Source organism: Jaculus jaculus, chromosome 4 (assembly GCF_020740685.1).
Source record: "Jaculus jaculus isolate mJacJac1 chromosome 4, mJacJac1.mat.Y.cur, whole genome shotgun sequence".
NCBI lineage: Eukaryota > Metazoa > Chordata > Mammalia > Rodentia > Dipodidae > Jaculus > Jaculus jaculus.
In genome coordinates this window covers 133,870,278-133,893,622 of record NC_059105.1, presented here as the reverse complement: position 1 = coordinate 133,893,622, position 23,345 = coordinate 133,870,278, and the positions used below count along the sequence as shown (strand labels likewise).

Below are 23,345 nucleotides of genomic sequence, written 5' to 3'. Positions count from 1 at the left end.
TTTTCAGTACATTTTTTTGTAGGCATTGACCATCTACAATGTAAGAGTTTGTCCTTCCCAGTGGAACAGAGCAGTTTTTAGTCTTTTTTTTTTAATTTTTTATTTATTTATTTGAGAGTGACAGACACAGAGAGAAAGACAGATAGAGGGAGAGAGAGAATGGGCGTGCCAGGGCCTCCAGCCTCTGCAAACGAACTCCAGACGCGTGCGCCCCCTTGTGCATCTGGCTAACGTGGGATCTGGGGAACCGAGCCTCGAACCGGGGTCCATAGGCTTCATAGGCAAGCGCTTAACCACTAAGCCATCTCTCCAGCCCTAGTCTTTTTTTTTTTCCAGTGAGGGCAATTGAGTGTAAATTAATTAGGTTCCTTAATTTTAATGAAGATGATGTCAGCAATGTAGTTATGATTTCCGGTTAGTTTATCATGAATGTAATGTCTTCGGATCACTTATACAATGCTCTGAACTAATCAGGTGCGACATCCTCCTTCCCTAAAGGAATTCATATAATGTGATTAAATAGAAAAGCATATGCCTCAGGGAAAACTTGCTGGCCTACTAACCTACATTTGAGATTCATACTCATTGATAAGCTTAAAAATGTCTCTGTAGCCAAGAATAATCAGCATTTTTCCCAAATGTTCTAACAAGTCAGCTTCCAGACATCTGTGTGGTGATGGCTGTGATGTGCTCTTGGTACTATTCCTGACAGGCCACTGCTACACGGTTGTGTATGGAACTACCAGCCCTGTACTCTGCCCCAATAACCTCTTCTCTCAAATACTGGTTCCTGTTAATACAACAAAAATGAAAATTGTCAGTGTGGGCAGGTTGCCATATGGAGGTTGACAGCTGCTCAATCAGATGAAGTTTAAATGGGCAAGTAATGCAAAACAGTAAAAAGCGGGGGGATCACTTTGTTAGAAACTATTGTTTTACTATTCTTACTTTGTCCAGGATGTTAGAAATGCTGCATTCATTTTAGTTTGTTGCATTCAATAAGCAGGTATTCTCTAACTAGTAGGAATATAAGGCACATGAAAAGCAGCAAAAATAAACTCCTTTTAATGCAGGCCCCAGTATTTAAAATGACTCATTCTTTCCCTGTGAACCCTGCTCTACCACACCCCTGACCTCTACTTTCTGAGAAAGAAAATAATGGTGAAAAAATTGTCAGAATATGCTTTAAGAATACATAATATGCCAAGAGAAATGGAATAGAATTTTACAACCCAGTAAAAAATAACACACCACCAATAGCCAAGCTCATGAATGAATAAATATTTACAACATGCACATGTGCATATCAAGACAAGCCTACAATGCAAGAGCTCAGAATCTGTAGACAATATTTATGCAGAGGCACTAAAAAGGAAATGATTTTAAAGTACCGTCAACACATTTAAAGTTTTCCAGTAACTTGTCTGACCTTTGCAAAATACAAGATCCTTTCAACAACAAATGCAGTGTGCTGCTGTGATTGCCTATTTCTGAACCTGACTGAGTCACATCATCTTACAAGCAGAGCTAGCAAATTTTTAGCTGAGCTAGTTAACGTGCATTGGGAAAAGTAGTGACACATTCAAAGACGAAACATTTCAGACCTGATTTACAAATGAGATCCAATGCATCTGTATCTAGAGCTGCGTGGAATGAATAAACACCAAGAAACACACTCAAACATTCCGACTAGGTTAACAAGTCTTCTAAAAACTTGCAGCTATCTCACATTCTCACTGGGTTTATAGGGCTCCAAGTTTAAAAAGGAAATTAGACTCTGATGTGCACTATGTACTTTCTTTGAAAATTGTATATAAGAATTATAAGTTAACACTCTTGACATGCCCTGGAGTCGATAATACTATACATCTCTACATCCCAAGCTACCAAAAGCTTCCATGCAGGATAACATAAATAACAGCTTGCAGTGCATGAGAGAAAAATCCATGGATAACGAGAGCAATACAGTAATGTAGGGATATAATTTACAAGGTCCCAGACAATCACCCCCCACCATTCCTCTGGCATGTATACACCAACCACCTAAGTCAAGTGCCTGCTGGAACTTTTCCCTGGAAGGTCTTGCCTATAGAAGATTTGCAGTGTCTTTAACGTAACAAAAAGAGAAAGATCAAAATGAAGGGGCTTGAGTATTTAGAAAATCCTGCTGAGATGCTGTGATAAATAATTAAACTTCTTGTTAATGTTCAAGCTTCTCTTTAACCTTAGATCATCTCACTGACAGGATCGCAAAGGTAGGTGTGTGTGTGTGTGTGTGTGTGTGTGTAGGAGGGAGACCCAGAAAATATTTCTAGAGGTTAGATAAAAACATTGGGTAAAAGGAATGCTTTTGCAAGGCAAAATCCTCAGACATCTCCCATCAGGTTTTCACAACATGCACACTCTGTGAGAAAGTCTCTCCTGGGATATTTCTGCAGCATCATGTTAGCTTGCTGGTTCAGAGAGCACACACCTTGATAACTTGTGTCTAGCAAATGTCATTCAAAGGAAGCAGAACCAACTGAACTTTGCAAAAAGGTAAATTCAAAGTCTAGAAAATTCTCTAATCTCATCTTTGACAGCAGAAGAAAATACATTACAGTGCTCCAAAGTGCTGAAAACCATTTCACATTCATGAGAAATTTCAATGAAGTTAACACAATTTATCTTTATTAACACATCAACAAGAACAGAGTCAGCCAAGCCAAGCACAGCATCCTGAACATTTCACTAAATATGCCAACTATTCAGGAATATCCACAAACTATTCTTTTCATTTTATTGTGTATTTTTTTTTTTTTTGAACTGCAGCTTCCTAAGCTTCTCTTTGCAAAACAGCATGCATGTGACTCTAGGGTCTCCCTGCTGGAAACAATCCTTATAATGCTTTGAAAGCCCAGCAACCCCCAAATTGCAAACATGTATTTATATCAGTAGGAGAGAAAAATAGTTCTGCCTAGCCACCTACAGCACAGATCCCCTTTCCTGAAATAAAATCCCGATTTCAAATGCAAGCAGCTTCTCTCCCCTCAGCAGTCCTCAAGTTATCATTCAACTAGCCTTGCTAACTCTATTTAGATTTTCAGCACCAAACTTTTATCAGCACTTACCCCCCTTCCAAGATTTTCCTTTCCAGGGGGTCCGGGTCAGCTTGCTCAGAGTTGGTCCAGAGAAAAAGAGCATCAAAACCAAGAGAAGTTCAAGCCTAGTAATTTTCCCCACTTTCTCTGATGATAACATTTCCACAAGTGAATTTCATCAAATTTTTCACATCATCTTCCCTCCCGGTGCTTATGAAAATAGCATTAATCATTGACAAGCCGGAGGTAGGTGTTGTTTTGCCATCTTTTAGTAGCTGAAGGAGAGCTCTCTGATGTAGCCCTGAGCCAAGCTACATTTCTCACAGATCCGGCTCCTGCTCTTCAGCACGCAGTCAGCACTGACTGCTTCTACTCCAGGAGCTAGCAAATAATTTCTCTTTTCCACTTGGCTCTCAATGGGAATGTATTCCTCAGCGTCCTGCGTGAGCTTGATTGAAAATGATAAAAACAGGAATGTCTGTGTCCAGCCAAAAAGAGAAAAGATGTCAGGACTGTGTGAAAAAGATGAGAAGCAGTTGTACTGACAGCTCTCAGGCTGCCTGTGTGATCCTAATAGCCGTGCAACCAACCAAATTGCTCTTTTAAGAGTAATAAGTCTTCAGTGAAAGCCTGTATCACAGCCACTTGGGTGGGTAGAGCTGGGCTTGAAAATCACCCAGGCTCTGCCACAGATAACGACTGCTTCAGTCCAGCCTCAGAATAGGAAAGGCTGAGCAGAAATACAGCATGCACAGAGGGTAGTTAATCTATTGTGAGGATAGATGGGGATTCCAGCAATGTAGTACCGACAGGCTGAGAAGTTAAGATGAATTCCCTTTTTCCTTTACTTCACTTTGTAATGTTAAAATGAGATCACATCTGCACTAATTATTCATAAATAGCCTGAAATATGTATTAGGTGAACAACAACAAGTATATGATTTTTCTTTCTAATAACAAAACAAGAATGCTAAGTTCTCAGTAGTTGTAGTTCTCTTCTGTGTTAAAGTCAGTTTAATGTGGGATTCCTGTACCCCCCACCTCTCCCAAAGAACTTGTGGAAATATTATACAGGCTCTGTCAAGGCTGTGATATCAGACATTTAGAAAATCAGGGTTTTTCTTGTTTATGGGCATCATAATGGAAATACTGAAGTTTGCTAAGTCTCACAGTCTTTGTAGCTGCATTTCTGAAAACATTTGTGGACACAAGGTGTGGTTATGATTACAGTACAGCACATGACTGACTCTAGGTGAAGGGGAGGTGGGTAAAGCAAAATCAAGGGGAAAGAATATGATCTCTACTACTTGAAGTGACTTAGCATGATCAGAACATTCTAGAAAATATTATAACTCTGCCTACATCTTAGTATTTTCCATATGGTCACTTATTGCCTTAATCAGTGAGCCACAAAGCATGAATTATGCATTTATGTACTCTAAACAATCAATTCCAATATTATAAGAACCACCAATTTTATGATGCTACCACTTTCAAAATGGGATAAATGGCCCTTTTTAAATCATGCTCATAGAAAGGTACTTTTAAAGAGCATGTAATCTAGTTGAGATAAGCTCTATTATAGATTTAAAACTGTTACTTAAAATGTGATTTTTCTATGTATCTGTCAGTGATTTTAACAGGATGCCAAGATAAATTTTCATACTGTTCCTTTGTGTGAACAATCAACTTCTATTTACCTTTTAATCTGAAATTTTCTGAAGGATGTGTGAAAAATTTATATCATGCCCATTTTATAAATAGTGAATTTACAGTTTTTAATGTGTGTACACATTTTGACATAGCAAATTTATATTTAGATGAGAAGTTGATGTTTTCTTTACCAATCCCTACTCCTTTACGAGTTGGGTAAATTCCTTTTATTTATCCAATACCTTTTTCTTTCTTTAATGCATAAACAGAAATTGTTAGCGTGGACTAGCCAACTCCCTCACTGCCATCTGAAGACAACTCCAGAACCACACTTCTATGCTCTCTATTGGTTTCATTCCTCTTGGGAAAAACACAAATCTCAGATTTACTCAGCTTGTGCATTTTAATAACTTGTTTCTCATTAGATGAAACACACAAATGTACAAATAAGCCTCCATGTAATTAAAAGGTGTTGGTAGGGATGTAGAGAAATTCTGAAAGGCCAGGACAGAGCAAAGTTAACAGAATATAGGATACAGTTGGCTAGACCAGCTCTTAAGAAATTTACTGTTTTGATTTTAAGGTATGCTACCTAACCAGTGACCTATGGTAAACACCAGGCCATGGATGTCTCCGGTGTGTAAACAGAAATGGAAATGACAGAATCCAACTACTGTTGGTCAAAAAGAAAAGACCAACTTTCCTCGTACTCATCTGACAGAAGCTGGACATTCTGCTTAAGGTTTCTACCTTCCAGAAGAGAAGTCATGAACCTTGTTCTTGTCAGTGGGAGTAGCAAACAAAAAGAATCAGGTTAGTGTATGAGGAAAGGTGAAATACTGAGTTGTACTGTTTGTACCTTCTGTGAACACGTGTCAGTGTTTATCTTCCCACTTAAGTCCATATTAAAAGTACATTAACCTATTATAAGTTTTATGTGTTTTATTTGTGTTGACTCATCTTCTACCCAATAAAATAGAAATAATTATTACCTCTTTCTGATATATTATAACTGGATACACAGAAATATTACATCATGTATATACAAGGTCAAAGAGCTGGATCTTGAGCATCAGCTCAGTTTTATGGTGTGCTCATCACTACACTACATTCTTAGCTAAACTCTTATCTTTGGGCTCAACTATTCTAAGCTAGCTTTAAGTTCTTTCTACAAAAGAATAGCAATTCCAATAAAGTGTGCTTTCACCTTCACAAAACTTGTTATCATATTCTGTTACTACTCAGCATTTATAGATGGCTGCTTGTCCAACCACACATAATAAGCAGTAAACTCAGGATTCACATGAACTCTACATGGATTTTACCATTTTGTTTATGTATTCTAAATCTTGGTACAAGGGCCTGGGGAAACAGAGAGGATCCATGAAGGGCTAGAAGGTGAGAGATGGGTAGGGTCTCAGGATAATTATGGTGGTTAGAGGCATCTAGAAATGAAAAATTACTAGAGAAGAGCTCATGGAGAGAGACCAGCAGAATACAATTAATTGCTTCCTACACCTGCTTCTTCTGAAAGGAAATCAGGGGGGGAAACAAGGTCCCAATATGAAAACATGCAGAAAGTAATACAACTTAATGTGTTAAATGAAGCCACTAAGAATTGTCAGGAAGGCTGTAAAGAAGGAGAACATAAAATGTACCAAAAGAAGATATTCAGAGCAGAGAAGGTTGTCTTTTGATAAGAATAAAACCATGAGTATTTATTTTAGGTAAAGTTGGGTCAGACAAAAGACAAAGGATAATCGAGGTTGAGGGAATAGAAGAGTCACAGTAGAAGAGATGCAAAGAATCCTTTATTTAAGAACCTCTAGGCCCTGAATAAGCTTGGAGTATTGGGCACATGGGTGAATATCAGGACACAGAGCAGCGCCAACAGGCAAGGGCTGATGAGAATGTTAAAACATACCAGATATTCACAGTTTTAGATGTTATGCTCAACGATAGAGGGTCAATAAAGGGTTTAAGACAGAAACTGTATGATGCTAAATAAGTTTCACCCAAAAAGTTATTTTAGCAGCATTTTGGTGGAGAATGAAATTAGAGGCAGGGAAAAACATTTAGAAATTTATATCAATATTCCAGGCAAGATATATTTGGAAAATAAGTTGAAATAGTAAGAACAAATAGGGAGCAATTTGAAACAAACTTTAAGATTTATTATCAGCATTCAGACATTTAATAGAATGTCTCACACATAGAATCAGATGAAATGTGAGATATTTTAAGATTAGTAAGATAAAATTATATTTGCTTTGCCTTTTGGGTAACATCAAAGATATAAGACCAAGTCTCTGTTATCAAGAGGTTTGTGTTATTAAGAATTAGCACTAGACTGGTGATGTACCTCACTGCCACATACTGCATAACATACTCAAAGCCCTAGGTCTGACCTATATATGGCACTTCATAAAACAATAAATGACACAAGCAAAAGCTTAGGAACAAATTAGATACACATAGACATGGGTGACAAACATAGCTCTAACATGTAGTCTCTTCAAGTATTTCTTTTTTAATTTTTTAATTTTTATTTATCTGAGAGAGAGAGAATGGGAACACCAGGGCCTTCAGCCACTGCAAATGAACTTCAAATGCATGTACCACCTTCTGCATCTGGTTTATGTGAGTCCTGAGAAATCAAACCTGGGTCCTTTGGCTTTTTAGGCAAGTGCCTTAACCACTAAGACATCTCTCCAGCCCAAGTATTTCTTATAAATTTGATTTTATCTGTTCTTCTAGCACTTCCTCCAACTTTGGCACCATGAAGCCAGAAATCTTAAAAAGTATATTCACTTTGGGGGCTGGACAGATTGCATAGTGGTTAAGGCATTTGCCTGCAAAGCCAAAGGACTCAGGCTCGATTCCCCAGGACCCAAGTAAGCCAGATGCAGAAGGGGCACATGTGTCTGGAGTTCATTTGCAACAGCTAGAGAGCCTGATATGCCCATTCTCTCTCCATCTGTCCCTCTTCTATCTCTATCTGCTTGCAAATAAATAAAATTAAAAAAAATTTAATTATATTCATTTTTAACAATATTACTCTTTAACTATACTCTGTAATATCTTACTACTTGTGTTTAATAATTATCATTTTACATTTCACTTATTTTCTTAATATGGTTATAATCACTTTAATCTTTGATACTAGATAATCATGGTATAGCATAAGCAATGTTACTGTCTTTTAATAATTTAAATTATATAAAATTAAAACCTTGGTTAACAAATTTATAACCAAAACTTTACTGAATCTTGAATCTATGCAATTTAAAATTTTTTACTTATTAGAGATAGAGGAGAGAAAGAATTGGTATTCCAGGGCCTCTAGCTATTGCAAACAAATTCCAGACACATGTGTCACCTTGTTCATCTGGCTTCATATAGGATCTGGGGAATCAAACCTGGGTCTTTAAGCTTTGCAGGCAAGTACTTTAACCACTGAGCAATCTTTCTTGCCCCAATCTATGTATCCTTAATCTCATTATCAAACTCATTTTATCAGATATGGTAAAAGACTAAACCAATCTCTTTCATGAAAGTTTTGTGAATTTGGCAATTATATGACTAGATGGTTTATAACTGGGGAGACATTTCATCCACCACTGAACACTTGACACTATTTCTGTTCATCACAATAGACCCAACTGTGGGGTGGGGATATGCTCCAAATTCAGGGCCATTTGGATGGGCAAGAGGTGTTGCTAAATATCCCACAATATATAAGAGAATCATCACAAAAAATAACTGTCAAAAAAAAATGCTGGACTGGGGAGATGTCTTAATGGGGAAAATGCTTGCTGTATAAGCATCAGGACATGAATACAGATTCTAGAATCTATGTATAATGCTAGAGGTACTTATGTGTACCTGTGGTCCCAGCACCAGAAAAGTGGTGACAAGAAATCCCTGGGACTAGTCTAGCCAAATCAGGGAGTTCTAATTTCAGCCAGGGAACTTATCTCAAAGAATAAGGTGAAGAGTAATTGAGGAAGACACCTTAGTCAACTTTCGGGCTCCATGTACAGGTATCCATACATGTATGTGCACCCATACACATGCATGCACATGCAGGCAACACACACAAACATGAATAGTGTTGAGACTGAGAAAATCTGAGGCTTCCTAAGCTAATCTGATCACAAGGCAATGATTCCATCTTACCCAAGTGCAACCAAACAAGTATTCTTTTTGTCTGAAGCTCACTAGATGAACACGGTCCACTTATTCCCAGGGTTCTTTCCAACAGCAGCAGTGAAAAATACCATTTCTAATCCTCTACTTCAGTGAAGCCTTATCCTTCCCATACTATACCTAACCTCGAAGAATCACTTTTCCCCCAAAATACCTCACAGCAGGCCTGAGGGAAGGGTTTACTCAGCCTGAGTGCTAAAAGAGGCCTAGGGATTCATGTGCTTATCAGTAAAAATCTTCCTTTTCAGAAAATTCTCAGTGTCTTACCATTACACAAAAACCAGAGAAAATAAACACTGCAAACTGTACCGCTAAATAAAAGCACCCATTTTTTTGCATAAATAACATTTATTTAAAATACATTATTTTTATTTCCAAGGTCATATAGGCACGATTGCATAGATACCAGGTCAAAAATATAATGCATGCACAGTTCCACTGTAGTACAGTTGAGAGCTTAGCTGATTAATTGAAACATCTATCTAACTCAAAGGAACAAAATCACTTGGTTCCACTGGTGCAGAGAAATTGTTAGTCTCATTTTTCCTTTTGCCAGTGAATTTCTATAGAGTGAACCTAGGAACCCCTCTGATGACTGAAGAGTCTGCAGAGCCTGAGTATCATTGAGGCGCACGTTGCATCTCATCCTGTCAGCCTATAGTTCAAGGAGAGAAGCAGGTAGGGCTGATCCGGGCCAGATGCACCAAGAGAATTATGAAATCGACTCCTAAAATCCACAAGCATTTCATTATTCTCTTTTATTAGAAGAATAATCAGTGAAGCTTGTATATGTTATGTGAGGCTTCAAGCTGGCTGGGACTTCATTTCTGTGTTCATCCAGTGAGCTTCAGGCAAAAAGAGCATTTGTTTGGTTGTACATGAGTGAAATGATAGAATCATCACTTTGTGTTCAGATTAGCTGAAGAATCCTCAGATTTTGTCAGCCTCAACGCTATTCGCAGTGAGTGTGTGAATGTGTTCTTGTTGTGCATGCATATGTGTATATATGTGTGGGTGCATATTCCATTTCGGAGAAGCTTCAACACAGGAAAAATGCTTACTATATTGCACCAGATGAGTTTGATTTAAACAGTATTTGAAAAAAAAAATCACTGTCTGATTTTGATTCAATGAGTTGCATGTAGAGCTAGGGTGCATGCATTTTGAAAAGCATTTCTTCTGTGTATCTCTAAAATGCACTCCTACTCCAGAGAGTATCAACTATATTGGGAGGAAAATCAAACATTCTGGGTTTGCTATGTAGCACCTAGCCCCTTATCTTTATATACACATGGCTAAGAGAAAATTGATTCAAGTTGAAAACTTTTCAAATGAATGAAGTTTAATATATTTGGGAAATATCTGTAGAAATTAAATTAATTTCAGGCCTATGTTAAAATGTATTTAACCTCAGTTGAAAATGATTATATGGTTTCTTTGTAAAAAAAACAAAAAGTCGAATATAGGTTCTGGAAATATGTCCTGCTGATTTTCTAAAGAATAAGCCTTGGAATGTAGCCAAATGTGACTGAACCTATGAAAATATACTTCCTCCATTTTATATATTTTGTCAGGCTTATGTGAAGCTCATGTAAAGTACAGTACTAGATCTCTGACATGGTCTGCTGGCTATGCTACACCAATTACATGAAATGTTTCCTATCTGTGACATATCAATTGAATGCTTATTAAATATGATCCCTTTGTAGTTTTTATTAATAAATGTATGCCAAATTATCATAGGCATTCCCACATAGATATAAATAATTTTTTAAAATATTTTATTATTTATTTGAGAAAGAAATAGGCAGAGACACAGAAGGAATGGGCTGCCAGGGCTTCTAGCCACTGCAAAGGTACTCCAGACACACATGCCACCTTATGCATGTGGCTTTACATGAACTGACCTTGTGCCCTTTACCTTTGCAGTCAAATGCCTTAACCATTAAGCTAAGCCATCTCACCAGCCTGTAAATAAATCTAAATAATTTTCTAACCAAATAGCTGAGACACCAAAGCATATTTCTGTACAGTCCCATGAGGCTGTTTGTAGACTAGGTATTAGTACAAACAGTTGAATCTTTGGTGCTTTTCTCCTGAGTGTTGTTAAAAACCCCTGGGATAGCACAATGTTACTTGCATTTTTAGTTAAATGGTAATTTTTCCAATGAAAAGTGTCTCTGCATTGCCGGTGTTGAAAAGACAAGTGTGTACATCATTGCTTCAAAAAAATTAAATAAATAGCATAGCAACTATCTGATCATTTACAAGCTATAAAAGAGTATACATTTAAAGCAAAAGTGGCAAAATTGAGTATTGTTATAATGTGTAACTACCTTCATATTATCGATTAGAAATAATGGTAGGAATGCTTACTGTAGACCTACAATATAGGTCTATACAAAGTTGTGTCCTGATATATGCATATTAAATACAAGCAAACATAGATATGTTTGCATCATATATACTCAGGAAACAGTTGTGAATATTACAGAAAAACCAACAGTATCAAAAATAATTTTTTCCCTCAATATTAAAGTTGCCATTAATTTTGAGAGATCTAGGACTTGTTTTTTTATCTTGGTTCTTCACCAAGAATGGTCTCCACTTTCAAAACCACTCAGTGTTTGAGAGGCTCTAGGCAGCACATCTACAGGAAAGAACAATTATAAGAAGAAAAGGGACATGAAAGTAGGTTGGAGACTTGTTGGTAAAGAGAAGGGGTTCAATGGGAGCCACATGGGGATAAGAACAGGTAATAGGGGATAGATATGATTAAAATAAATACATATTTGAGATCAAAGAATAGAAATATTTTAAAAAATAGACAAGCAGCTTTCTTTCCAAACAGTTTAAGGAAGTTGCCCTATGCCACCTTTGCTTACAACTCACTGGCATATTTTTGTTACATAGCCCAAGCCAGCTGACATGAAATCTGTAAAGCAACATCTGTCTACTCAAGGCAGCCCTGTGCCAAGCCACAGTGCTGGGTTCCATTCCTTTGAGGTAAAGGGGGGAGAACTGTAGGACATCATGACCTAGTTGACAGATCTTGAAAAGCAACCTCAATACCTTTTACGTGTGATCACAGCAACTCTTACCACTTGAGGGACTTGAAGGGCTGAATGCAATGAGATTACTAGATGGTCAGACTATCTTAAACCATAGACTTGTGGCATTTCAGAGTTCATGTGGCCTAGAAGGTCAGTTCGCAAAGCAAAAGTGGCAAAGGGTCCTACTAGTAGTGGCGCTCTAATTTTCCTTTCAAGGCTTCAATATGCTAGATTTCTTTTTTTAGGAAGACCATACTTGCATTGACTTGAAATTCTGTACATGTTATCTTGACTCATTTATTGAGTCCTGCTCTTTAAAACAATTATGAACAAATATTTTCTTTTTAATTTTTTTTGTTTTATTTTTACTTTTTTATTTGAGAGCAACAAACAGAAAGAAAGAGGCAGAGAGAGAGAGAGAGAGAGAGAGACGGAGAGAGAGAATGGATGTGCCGAGGCCTCTAGCCACTGCAAATGAACTCCAGACACGTGCACCCCCTTGTGCATCTGGCTAACGTGGAGAATTGAGCCTTGAACTGGGGTACTTAGGCTTTACAGGTAAGCACTTAACCACTAAGCCATCTTTCCAGCCACAAATATTTTCTTTATTCAAGATAACTCTGCAAGTACTAAGACAGAGCTATTTTTTTTTCCTTTAGTTTCATCCCTAAATTCACCTTCTAGCCAAATACTCTGCTTTTCTTTGAACATATATTTTGGACTCATTATCTTCTGAGTAATTTCCTTACTTCTGATTTCTGGATGCTAATAAGTGTGTTTAAAGTAAATCTTAGCATCTGATACAAAAATATTTATTCATCCCAAAGCACAAGGCTTTCTTCATGTCTTCCTTCTTCATAATTGAAACTGAATTAAATAAAACAAAACTGTTCTGGCAGCTGTTCCCAGGACCCCCCTGCCCCTTCCTATCACTCCTGTATTCCATTGTAGTAAATGCAGATTATGTCATATGACAGAAGCATGCCTCACAACTGCTCCTGCAGCTCAATGTCTGTGTCCTATAGCATCAGGCCTAATGATCTTGACAAGGAAAGAGTCACCCGGCTTCATTTCCTTTTCTGTTCAATGTCAATTTTCCATGACCATGGGGACTATTCATTAGCTTCTGAAACTTCAAAGAACATGCAGTTTTGTTGCCTTTAGAGTTAATCATTTAAACTAGTCTAAAACAATCTGAACCTAATATTTTAAGTAATTATAACTAACAGTACAATTTACACGTGCATATGTTGATATATTAACATTTATATATATGTGCATATGTGCATGCATAAGCACTAATCCTTGAGTAGGAGAATTTGTTAATTAATCACACTGAACAGCAAAATAGCTTCCCATTAGTCAAGCCTTGGGTTAATTAATTCACCAGATGATGAGTGATATAAGTCCTGGTGCTTCCTCCCTCACTACTTACTATTCCATTCAGGAGACATGTTCAATATATCTCTCTCAGAGAGTGCCTGGTTTCTGTTTTCAGGAAGGCTAAATATTGGCACTAGATCTGATACCCATTTTCTTGGAATTAAAAAAAATGTATTTTTTTTCTTTGATACAGAGCTATTTAAAGTTCATTAGAATAATGGGTATCATTGAGAAATTAAAGAGCAAACATTAATGATTTAAGGATCAGCCTTGCCCTGCCATTGAAATTATAGAGGATTTCTTAAAAATAATGGCAACCATTCTAGGAAGAAAAGTCTTTATCCCTGCCAGCAAGGCATTCTATTTGGATCCAAGTGATGCAGTGACTTACCACAATATTTCTTTTAGGTAATTTGCAGAATGGAGAAGATTGACCTTGTGTCAATAGATCCATCTGTGCTTTTGGATGGGTGTCACTTAGCCGGTCCCACTGCTTCAGGTGGATGTGGCCAAGACAGACTCTAAAACAGTACACAGCACGGACTCCCAGCTCTAACTGGCTCCAGACATGTGCAGCTGATTCCACGTCCACACATGGAGTTAATGGTCGTCTCCAGAGCTTCACCTTTTCATGCTCTGCCAGTTTATACCTCCGCATATGTTATCTTAGGTTACAAGAGGAAGAATATTCGAATGAAACTAGTCTGACTACATTAGATCTTTAAAAGCTGAGAGCTTTTTCAGGCTGACAGCAGACAAGGAATAGAGCTGGAAAAGCAGAGACAGAGAAGCAAGGAAAGGATCCAATGGAATACTACATCTTTGAAGATAATATGACCATGAAACTTGGACTGAAGGGGGAAAACTATAGATCTCAAATAGCATGGTTTAAATGCTAACTGCTTCCCAGTGGCATCTATATTTGAATATTTAATTTCCAGCTGGTTACTCTGTTTGGGAGGCTTGAGGAACCTTTAGGAGGTGGAGCCTTATGGAGGAAGTATATCATTGGTGTAGAACCTGGCGCAGCCCCATGTCATGTTCCCTCTCTTTGCTTCCTGACTCTGAGAGTCCTTCCCTGATCCATATGACCTATTAACCCTTCACTCCCTCTGTATGAATCTTGCTGGCTGCATGAACACCCAGAAAGGCTGGATGCTATATAGCCATGCTTGCTCACATGTCTTAGCCCCAACTTCACCTCCATCAAGTTCTTTATTGCCTTTGGGATTTTGCTCAGGCATCACCACAACAATAAAATCTACACTGATCACCCGAGGACTGTGGCTCCTCTCCACATGAACTCCTGGCATTCTAGCTTCCTCTTATCCTCTTGGAAATAGTCATTCTTTCCCCATTATTTATTAATTTCCAATTTGCCACATGCCTTATTTCCCTCTGGTTTCCATTTGTTTTCCCTTTCTCCCCAAATATTAGGAAAGTTCCTTTGGAGAGGGGTTTTTGATAGTTTGTCCCAAAGATAATTATTATCCTTTTAAAGTAATTTTTTTTTTATTTATTTGAAAGCTAAGAGGGGGAGGAGAGAAGAGAGACAGGCAGAAGAAATGGGCTTACTGGGGCCTCCAGCCTCTGCAAATGAACTCTAGATACATTCACCATTTTGTGCATCAGGCTTTCCATAGGCACTGGGGAATCGAACTCTGCAGCAAACACCTTTATTGCTGAGACAGCTTACTAGCCCCAAACAAATTTATCCTTAAAGAATATATGACTTTGGTCTCCAGGAGAAGCTCATTAAGCAGTGCTGAAGAAATGAATGGAGTCAGAGAGAGTGGTGACACCACATGTAAACTGAGGCTCTAGTTTGCCTTGCAGAGACATGATCACAGGGACACTTTATGATAAGAGAGCAACAAGCATGATCTCATATCCATTAATGATAAGCCTTGAGTTATAAGCATGAAGACAGTAAAAGTTTATGTTCTCTCTCTTAGGAGGTTCCATGGAAAAGATATGGAATCCTGACCCTACTACTTGGCAGTTATATCTTTAGTTATTTATTCATACTTAGTTTAAGAATGGAGGTCACTATATGACTACATATATGGAAACACACACACACATAATCATGTGATCTTCACAATTAAATGGGGTACCAGAAAAAAAGTATCAGGCAGACATGAATATATTATGTCCACTAAATTGCCCTCTAAATACTTATGCTTATACATATATCTTTAATACTACTCTCAATTTTGGTTAGAGATGTTTCTCTTTCAAGATAGTGATTACTAGGAAGACTCAACCTCATCAAAGTGCTGAGATAAGTGACAGTTGTGTACCACTTAATGAGACATCTCTATTATACCCTCCAATTGCTCAGTGACTATAGCAGAAGAGGTGGTAAAAAGAATGTAAGAGTGAAAGGATGAGGGAAGTGCTTGGTAATGCTGTTTCCCAAATATAAAGTGGTTGCTGCCTTCATTACCCCACAATGGTTTTCATTATCTGCACAAGACCTGCATAATATTGTGCCCACCAACAGGTTGCCATGAATGTCAGAGTAGGACAAAACAAAAGGGCATCTATATAGAAGATATAGTATATAAAAAGTGGGGTTCAATAGGAGAGTATGGGGAGGGGGAACAAAGGAAAGTGGTAGGAAAGGAATATGTAAATTTTTAATAAAGACATTTAAAATTTTATTAAATGAATAAATAAAAGTGTCAGACAGATGGTATTTCCTCTGGGACTGTGAGGCTTCCAGTCTCCTTATGTGCATTCTTAGTTAAACAAGACCAAGGGGTTGATTTTCTCATACTGGTATGAGGCATCCTATCATTTACTTAGAAAACATTCTCAAATGGCCTCCCTCATCCCAATTCCAGAATGGTTCTCAGAAAAAGATTCTAGAAGTTATAAAGAAATAATTCCGAATTCTGGTTAAGATGGCAGCATAGGAACCACACCAAAACAGCCTAGGGGAGAAAAAGCCAAAGAAAACCCAGAAAAATACATACTTTTACTAAAAAGTGAGGTGTATGAGAAATTAAAATGGCAGCAGAGAAGTAGGAGAGTCCCAGAGCATCCAAGGCCACACAAGCAGGCCAAAGCAGCTTCGGCAGTGGGACCCTGGCTCTGAAAGAATATCTAAGCTAGAAGACCAGGTATCAGATCTAATACAGTCCAACAAAGAGAAAGACAAACTTATAGAAAAGTAGGAGTATGAATTTCAAGATATTCAGGACACTATGAAAAGATCAAACATAAGAATTCAGGGCATAGTAGAAGGAGAATTCCACTCCAAAAGCATAGTAGGCATCTTCAACAAAATCATAGAAGAAAACTTCCCAGAAATTGGGAAAGAGGTGCCAATGCAGATATAACAAGCCTTTAGAACCCCAGCCAGACAAAACCTGGAAAGAACCTCTCCTCGTCATATTATAATCAAACTACCAAACACACAATCCAAAGAAAAAATATTGAAATCAGTTAGAGAGAAAAATCAAGTTACCTACAAAGGCAAACCCATCTGGATTACAGCAGATTACTCAACACAAACTTTAAAAGCCAGAAGGGCTTGGAGTGATGTATTCCAAATTCTGAAAGAAACCAACTGTTAACCAAGGTTACTTTATCCTGCAAAGCTATCTATCCAAATAGATGGAGAAATAAGGACATTCCATGACAAACACAGGTTAAAGAAGTATTTGAAGACAAAACCAGCCGTACAGAAAATATTTGAAAGAATCCTCCATGCTGAAGAGAAGGAAAAGCACACATATAAGGAACCTGGAAAAACAAGCAATACTCAGATACTAAATAACACAAGAGAGCTAAGGTAGAACCGGAACCACAAAAACAAAAAATGGCAAACATAAATACACAACTTTGAATAATATCTCTTAATATCAATGGCCTCAATGCCCCAACCAAAAGACATAGATTTGCAAGTTTGGTGAAAAAGCAGGATCCTACCACTTGCTTTCTCCAAAAAACTCAACTTTCTACAAAAGATGGACATTATCTTAGGGTGAAAGGTTGGAAAATGGTGTTTCAAGCAAATTGGCCTAGAAAACAAGCAGGGGCTATTATCCTAATATCTGAGAAGGTAGACTTCACTCCAAGGTTAGTCAAAAAAGATAAGGAAGGTCACTTTATATTGATTAAGGGCACACTCCAACAGGAGGACATTACAATCCTAAACATATATGCACCTAAAATGGGGGCACCAAAATTCATCAAACAACACTATTAGAACTAAGGTCATAGATAACACCAAACACAGTGGTAGTGGGTGACTTGAATACCCCACTCTCATCAATTGAAAGGTCCTCCCAGGAAAAAATAAACAGAGAGGCATCTGGACTAAATGAGGTCATAGACGGAATTGACCTAACAGATATATACAGAACATATCATCCAAATGCTGCATAATATACATTCTTTTCAGCAGCACATGGAACATTCTCTAAAATAGACCATATATTAGGACTCAAAGCAAATCTTAACAAATACAGGAAAATTGAAATAATTCCTTGCATTTTATCTGACCACAATGGAATTAAACTACAAATCAGTAGCAAGAAAGATTATAGAGCATACACAAAATCATGGAAACTAAACAATATACTACTAAATGATGAATGGGCCAATGAAGAAATCAAGAAGGAAATCAAAAAATTTATAGAGTCAAACGATAATGAGAACACAACATACCAAAATCTCTGAGACAAAATGAAGGCAGTTCTAAGAGGTAAATTTATAGCTTTAAGTGCCTATATTAAGAAATTAGAGAGGTCACAAGTAAACAACCTAATGCTTCACCTTAAAGCATTGGAAAAAGAACAAGACAAACAAAAAATCAGTAGACAGGAAGAAATAATAAAGAGTAAGGCAGAAATTAATGAAATAGAAGCAAAAAAAAAAAAACAATCCAAAGAATTAATGAAACAAAGAGTTGGTTCTTTGAAAGGATAAACAAGATTGATAAACCCTTAGCAGAGCTGACCAAAAGAAAGAGAGAAGAGACACAAATTAATAAAATTAGAGATGAAAAAGGTAACATCACAACAGATGCCAGAGAAATTAAAAAATATCATAGGGACATACTATAAAAGCATATACTCCACAAAGTATAAAAATCTGAAAGAAATGGCTGATTTCCTTCATTTAAATAAACTACCTAAATTAAATCAAGATTAGATTAATCAATTAAATAGACCTATAACAAGCATGGATATCTGAACAGTTATCAAAAATCTCCCAACAAAAAAAGCCCAGGCCCAGATGGATTCACTGCTGAATTTTACCAGACCTTCAAGGAAGAGCTAACACCATTGCTTCTTAAGCTTCTCCAGGAAATAGAAAAAGAAGGAATTCTACCAAACTCCTTCTATGAAGCCACCATCACCCTGATACCAAAACCAGGCAAAGATAGGAAAAAAAAAAAAGAGAAAAGAAAATAAAATTACAGAACAATTTCCCTCATGAACATAGATGCGAAAATTTTCAACAAAATATTGGCAAACAGAATACAAGAGTATATCAGAAAGATCATTCACCCTGACTAAGTAGGCTTTATCCCAGAGATGCAGGGATGGTTCAATATACGCAAATCTATAAATGTAATACATCATATAAATGGACTAAAGGACAAAAATCACATGATCATCTCATTAGATGCAGAGAAAGCATTTGACAAAATCCAAAATCCCTTCATGATAAAAGTCCTACAGAGACTGGGAATAGAGGGAATATCTCAATATAATAAAGGCTATTTATGACAAGCCTACAGCCAACATATTACTAAATGGGGAAAAACTGGAAGCTTTTCCACTAAAATAAGGAACACGACAAGGGTATCCACTGTCCCCACTTAATTTAATATAGTTCTGGAAGTCTTACCCATAGCAATAAGGCAAGAGACACACATAAAAAGGATACAAATTGGAAAGGAAGAGAACAAGTTATCATTATTTGCAGATGACATGATTCTATATATAAAGGACCAAAAGGCTCTACTAGCAAACTGTTAGAGCTGATAAAAAAAAAAAACAAAAAAACCTACAGCCAAGTGGCAGGATACAAAATAAATACACAGAAATCAGTAGCCTTCATACATGCTAACAACAAGCACACAGAAGATGAAATCAGAGAATCACTCCCATTCACAATTGCATCAAAGAAAATTAATAAAGTACCTTGGAATAAACCTAACCAAGGAAATAAAGAATATCTACATTGAGAATTTTAAACCACTCAAGCGAGAAATTGCAGAAGACACTAGGAAGTAGAAAACATCCCTTGTTCCTGGATTGGAAGAATCAATATTGTGAAAATTGCAATCTCACCAAAAGCAATCTACACATTTAATGCAATCCCCAAAGTTCCAAAGGCACTCTTCATGGAAATAGAAAAAACAATCAAAAAATTCATTTGGAATCACAAAAAACCTCGAATATCTAAAATAATACTGAGCAACAAAAATAAGGCTGGTGGTATCACCATACCTGATTTTAACCTATACTACAGAGCCATAGTAACAAAAACAGTGTGGTACTGGCACAAAAGCAGACATGTAGATCAATAGAACAGAATAGAGGACCCAGATGTAAGTCCAGGTAGCTATAGCCACCTGATATTCAATAAAAATGCCAAAAATACTCATCTGAGAAAAGACAGCGTCTTCAGCAAATGGTGTTGGGAAAACTGGATATGTATCTGTAGAAGGATGAAAATAGATTCTTCTCTCTCGCCATGCACAAGAATTAAGTCCAAATGGATTGAAGACCTTAACATCAGACTGGAAACTCTGCAACTGCTAGAGGAAAAAGTAGGTGAAACCCTTCAACATATTGGTCTTGGAAAAGACTTTCTGAATACAACCCCAATTGCTCAGGCAATAAAACCACAGATTAATCACTGGGACCTCATGAAATTACAAAGATTTTTCCCTGCAAATGACACAGTGAAAAAAGCAAAGAGGCAACCTACAGAGTGGGAAAAAATCTTTGCCAGCTATATATCTGATCGAGGATTAATATCTAGGATATAAAAAGAACTCAGAAAGTAACTAATAAGGAATCAAATGAGCCAATCAAAAAAAAAATGGGCTATGGAGCTAAATAGAGCATTCTCAAAGGAAGAAATACAAATGGCATATAAGCATCTAAAAAAATGTTCTGTGTCACTAGTCATCAGGGAAATGCAGATTAAAACTACGTTGAGATTCCATCTCACTCCTGTCAGATTGGCCACCATCATGAAAACAAATGATCATAAATGTTGGCGCAGATGTGGAAAAAGAGGAACCCTTCTACACTGCTGGTGGGAATGCAATCTGGTCCAGCCATTATAGAAATCAGTGTGGAGGTTCCTAAAACAGCTAAAGATTGATCTACCATATGACCCAGCTATAGCACTCCTAGGCATATATCCTAAGGACTCATGTCATTTCCTTAGAAGTACGTGCTCAACCATGTTTATTGCTGCTCAATTTATAATAGCTGGGAAATGGAACCAGCCTAGATGTCCCTCAACTGATGAGTGGATAATGAAGTTGTGGCACATTTAGACAATGGAGTTGTACTCAACGGTAAAGAAAAATGAAGTTATGAAATTTGTAGAAAAATGGATGGATCTGGAAAGGATTATACTAAGTGAGGTAACCCAGGCCCAGAAAGCCAAGAGCCTCATGTTCTCCCCCATATGTGGATCCTAGCTCCAGATGATTGGGCTTCTGGGTGAGAAGGAAAAAACTCAGTAGCAGAGGCCAATAAGTTAAAAAGGAGACATAAAGGGAAGAGAAAGGAAGGGAGGAGGGTACTTAATAGGTTGGTATTGTATATATGTAAGTACAATGATTGAGATGGGGAGGTAATATGATGGAGAATGGAATTTCAAAGGGGAACGCGGGGGGGGGGAGGGTATTACCATGGGATATTTTTTATAATCATGGAAAATGTTCATAAAAATTGAGAAAAAAATAATTCAAAGACCTCACTTCTAACTCATTTTCATTTTCCCCTTTCTCCCTCCCTGTCCCCTCCCTTTCTTACTTTCTTTCTTTGAAACAGGGTCTCACAATATAGCCCTGCATGGTTTTGAACTTGTGATCCTCTTGCCTGTACTTATCAAATGCTGGAAATAAAGTACAGAGCCACCACATTCAGCTAAGATAATTCTTTAAATTTGGAACTGGAAGTCACTGCAGTATACTAGATCTGAGCCATAGTACATACCTCCACTGTATCTTGGATCTCCAGTAACTTCTTTTCTTCTCCAGCATTCCTCCTTTGTTTCTATCTCCTCCATGCTGATGCAAGCCAATGAAACCTGTATTTCAAACTTACTAAACCTGTAACAGGGTCCTACACAGAAAACTGCCCACTACATTTGGCTAAGCAATTGAAAATCTTAAAGGGTGATTTAGCTTTTAATTCCTCCTGTTTGACATGTCTCAGAGAAGTTCATTATTTTAGGGTTCTTATTTTGTGCTTGATGGATGGGACTAATCAATATTTTCCTAGGCTGACGAACTCCTTTCTCTAATGGCCTCCATTCAGGCCCAGCCTTTAAGTACATCTTAAACAACATCTTGTGAAGTCAGCTAACAATGCCCCCTTTGTACCTGCTATGACACTTTTAAAAATATAACATTATAAAATATTAGAACACTAGGTTGAAACAGTTTTGCTATTATGTTTTTTCTCAAAAGATTCCTTTGTGAATCAAATACATTTTTAATATTTCATTCAAGTGGGTTTTTTTAAATTAAAGATAAGCTTTCTTATTTCCAGAGTACTTTGATTTTTTTTGTAAGACACAGTTCCTGAAGTTGAAGCTATCAACATCATTTGCTCCCTCAGGAAAAGAAAATGACACTTAGACACTATTTAAAAAGAAGATACTTAAGTACAAATACATAAGAAGCAACTTTTGCTGAAACATGGTATATAGTTCTGAATCTGGGGAGTCTGCTAATGCACCTTATCCAATGAGAAACAATGAACACTTAGATGATTCTGGAATGCCTTGCTCCTGGTTTACTGAGGCATGCAGACAAGTAGTGTCTTCCAGTACAGCATGAAGGACACTGAGAGGCATTTCATGGTGAACCAACTCCGCAGGTCCAATGTTGACCTCCCTTTTCACAGATCATGAAATCCAGTTTTAGATCATGTGACTTGTTTGTGAATGTTTGAAGCATTAATTCCCTCATTAGCAAAAGAAAGGCAAGTTGCCCAGGAGCCCTCTTATCATTGGAAAGTGTGGGTTCGTCCTTGTTAAAACAACCCATCTAACATCACACAGGTACTACATGGTGCACAATTTCCTCTGTGCTAGAGGGCGATCCACCCCTGAATGAATTTATCACTGAAGGCATCGTCCTTCATGTCTCAGGTTTTTTCATAGTCTCTTGTTTATGAGCCAAGTATGATGATATATGCAAATAAAAATAATGTGGCAATTGTGTTTTTAAGAGTCAGTTGTTAATTAGCTATCAGTACAATTTTAAAATTTAAATAGTCTTTAGTGGTTATATTGCTTGGGGCTGAAGTGGGGCCTCGTGCATGCAACTGAAATGTTCTACAACTCAGACAGAACCCACTCTTTAAAGTTGGTTTTTAGCCTTCCATCTTTCTCATCACTCTTATTCCCTTAAGTTATCCATCTAGCCATCTACTAGTTTAAAGATACTGAGTGAGTATAGTGAATTGTCAGAAATTGTGCAGGGAATTAGGTATGTGCATCACATGTAATTCATCAGCAGAGAGCCCTGTTCCAGCATGACAGGTCAAAGACCCAAAGCTCCACAGGAGTGATTGTGCAATTCTTAGAGTTTTCCAACCATCCATTTATGCCCAGAGGCAAGCTACAAAGGTAAGTAGTTGAACATTGCAAGTGCTTTAACAGGCATATAAGCAAAATGCCAACCCATGAGGGAAAAGAAGATGAAGTATGTCTTCCATGGTAGGTCTGGGGAAAGGCACTGGGGCTTAAC

The 23,345-nt window shown here is 37.4% G+C and overlaps 1 protein-coding gene across 19 annotated transcripts in view; it reads right to left on the bottom strand.

Moving 5' to 3' along the window:
• The window catches only part of Robo2 (roundabout guidance receptor 2), a 1,359,396-nt gene extending 1,355,629 nt beyond the window's left edge, over positions 1 to 3,767 (bottom strand). For 6 of the 19 annotated variants that reach the window (XM_045147704.1, XM_045147710.1, XM_045147713.1 and 3 more), the window contains exon 1: positions 3,111 to 3,761. In XM_045147704.1, the coding sequence (XP_045003639.1) occupies positions 3,111 to 3,240 (130 nt within the window). In that variant the 5' untranslated portion in view covers positions 3,241 to 3,761. Of the gene's footprint in view, positions 1 to 3,110 lie in introns of all 19 variants that reach the window. The other 13 variants (XM_045147696.1, XM_045147697.1, XM_045147709.1 and 10 more) reach the window with 5 other exon arrangements.
• Positions 3,768 to 23,345: the final 19,578 nt, after the last annotated feature.